The 3,034-nt window shown below is 39.0% G+C and overlaps 1 protein-coding gene across 1 annotated transcript in view; it reads right to left on the reverse strand.

Annotated features, from left to right (window-relative positions):
• Positions 1-1,234: 1,234 nt before the first annotated feature.
• The window catches only part of ZC4H2 (zinc finger C4H2-type containing), an 11,073-nt gene continuing 9,273 nt past the window's right edge, over positions 1,235-3,034 (reverse strand). The window contains exons 5-6 of the mRNA XM_009287981.1: positions 2,951-3,012; positions 1,235-1,791 (exon numbers count right to left, since the gene is read on the reverse strand). Coding sequence (XP_009286256.1) covers positions 1,678-1,791; positions 2,951-3,012 — 176 coding nt within the window. The 3' untranslated portion in view covers positions 1,235-1,677. The remainder of the gene's footprint in view (positions 1,792-2,950; positions 3,013-3,034) is intronic.

Consider the following 3,034-nt stretch of genomic DNA (forward strand, 5'->3'; position numbering starts at 1 on the left):
ATGTTTAGTTGGCTATGAAACATTAAAATGGGAGAATACCAGCTGAACTTGGCATAAATTATACCACTATATTACATAAAATACTCATGTACTTTGTGGCAGAGTTGGGAAGTTAATGGCAACGTATGTGATTTGTCCAACAAAATTGGTTTATGTGGATTCATACAGTCCCCAGCACTTGGCAAAGTTCTGACCAGAGACTTGGGGCTTCCCTGTTCTTCCTATTTAACAAGCAAAGTTCTCAATATAACCGCTCCAGCATAATAGTAGAGGAAAACCTGGGCTAAAGAGAGAAGAATGTAAACAGGCAGTCACTGCCTCTTGAAGTTAGCAAAAAGGATATTTAACACTTGAGATCAATTTAGGCAACAAAGGCGGTTACAATACTGGGATTAGAAATTAGTAAGTTTTAAGCCCTGGTTCTGTAGTTGGGTCACTGCCATCCTCCCTGTTGGAGGAACTGTTGTTACATGAGGTGAAACAAAGGGAAGACACGGATACAGGGAGTGGTCTAAAGGATCCTTTAGTCAGTGTTCTTTTGGCACACATACAGAGCAAGAAAAAAATCCGGGCTGAAATAAAGCTTACTTGAAAATGACCTATAAAAAGATACAAAGTAGGAAGTTTTGGTTGAGGGAGGACGATGATACCAAAGCCAAGCAGTTCTGGTGAAATACATCATTTTTAGTTGACACTGTTCCTGGTGCACGTTACTGAACTTCCCTGTGCTCCAGTGGAGGATATGTCTGCCAAGGGAGATTTTGGCTGTAGAAACCAGGAATAGAAGACATGTAGAACGGCTGATGTTGCAGTCTGTGCGCATAGAGATTTGCGATATTTCATGCATGTTTCAAAGAGAACCACAGTGAGCTGGTTGGCCATAAAGCCTAGGAGGACCACTAATACAGTTCATTTGAGCCTTGTAATTAAGTCAATCAGTCTTCTGACTGCTGAAAATAATACCATATTAAGATGTTAAAGCATCACAAATTACATCATTTTTAGAAATCCATACACAGCCAGCAACTGATCCCCCTTCCAAGTTTTAAATCAAGTTTGAGGGAATGGTACAATCAAACTCCAGTAAATCAAAACTCATGTGTGTCCTTAATGCACTGATTTCCTCCATAACCAATTTCTTTTTTTTCCCTGAATATTTCCTGTATAAAAAGAGATCTACTGGATACCCAAACCTATGCAGTCTTACTAGCTTGGAAAACAAATTGTTCTTTAGTGAAACAAACAGACAGTCTGGTATTTCAGCACTTCAAATAGTCTCCTGTTATCAGGAGAAAACAGAACAATCTTTTAGTAACATTTGTTTTTAAAAAGAGAACATAAAAGCATTTGTGGTAATCACATTTGGCCAATAGGAATAGTCTGGCATTTAGGATACTTGCATAATAATTCTACTTTGTTTAGGAGTCCAAAAGATGGAATGATTGAAATGTTAAACTGTAGCACCAGTAATACTTACTTTCCTAAAACCAAATCCTGGTTGAGCTGGATGGAAGGAAATTAAGACAGAACAGGAACATTGTGCTTACATTGCATTAAGTAGAAAACAAGGGGTCGGTCATACTTGAGTCTGCACTTCAGTAAAGTCTGGCCACATTTGCAGTTCTACTGGAAGAGTACTGGAACAGGTCACATGTCTGCTTGTGAATCTTCTGGGTTTCATTCGTCCTGTTTCCTCTTGGGCTTTTTGGGATTCCGAGATCGGCTCTTTGCTTTGCAGAGTGGACATATGGGTGCATTCCGATGAATTTGTTGGTGACATGATAAACATGCCTGAAATGCGACATTGCAGCCTCTTGTTACAAATGTTTAAGTGGTATTGTTATACGGGTTATTGAGTATCATATTCTAAGTTACAGTACAGAAAAAAAATAACTAAGGCTTCTTGCCTTCAAAGGCAAACCAATGCTACATTCTATACAATCCAGGTCTCTGGATTGTACACTAACTTCAGGTCAACTGAAAAACTGGTATCGCATTGAATTGAAACTACAGTTCAGTGGACACATGGTTCAGGCATGTATCAATAACTTTAAATTCTATTTTGTGTTAAACGTTCCACATATTTTAAAGACGTTTACATGCGTAATAGCTCACTGAGTCAGAGAAGTTACAGTGAAGGCCAACTGTGATGTCAACAGAATTCAAGGCAGGAGCGGGTGATTAGATGAATTCCACATATTTAACACAAGATACAGAACTCGGCCCTTTTGCTCTATACTAAGCCCTTTAATTTCCATTTGACTGAAGCATATTACTTTCAGAAAGGCTTTTCGATGGCCTAACTCCAGATAGTAAGTACATAACTATGGAGTGTACCTCCGTCAGTTTGCCTCCTTAGTCAGTGAATTTTTGGAACTTGGGTGGGATGAATACCCCTATGGAATTACTTAGTTCTTTTTACTGACTACAGAAGGAGCTGAATAAAACTGTCACTTAAGTGCCTGTGGTTAGGTTAAATTAATCCATATGTTAGTCTTAACTTGAAGGCCCCAAGAAGTGCAGAAACAATCACCTTTCCTGGTGATTTGTACCATCAGTAATTACTCACCCTCATAAAATATGTGCATTGCTTCTAATATGAATCCATTTGAGATTAACTCCCAGCTATTAGTTTTTCTTTTCCCAGCATTTTTTTTTCTTACATGCCTTTCTCACACATGAAACACAAGATGAGTGGAAATTGCCTACATGTCTGCTGATGGAGACTCTTAAGTCATAAAGGAGTCAAATAATACAGAGCCTTGTCCTTAACCCTTGATGACTGGTGCTACTACTTTAAGTCTACTGGGGTTGCTCTTGATTTGAACCACTGCAGGAAATACCAGAATCAGGACACATCATTTTTCCTTTTTGTAAATATTGATCAACTTTATAAACATAACACATTCCAATGACAAAAGAGAAAACCCAGTGCATTCCATCTCCTGACCTTCATTGGAGGTGGCTGTTGTCTGAAAGTTGCTGTCTGTCTGGTATCTTGTTTCCTAGCCACTTGCAGCTGTTGGGCGGCCGC

This window comes from Aptenodytes forsteri, unplaced genomic scaffold (assembly GCF_000699145.1).
Source record: "Aptenodytes forsteri isolate BGI_AS27 unplaced genomic scaffold, ASM69914v1 Scaffold72, whole genome shotgun sequence".
Taxonomy (NCBI): domain Eukaryota; kingdom Metazoa; phylum Chordata; class Aves; order Sphenisciformes; family Spheniscidae; genus Aptenodytes; species Aptenodytes forsteri.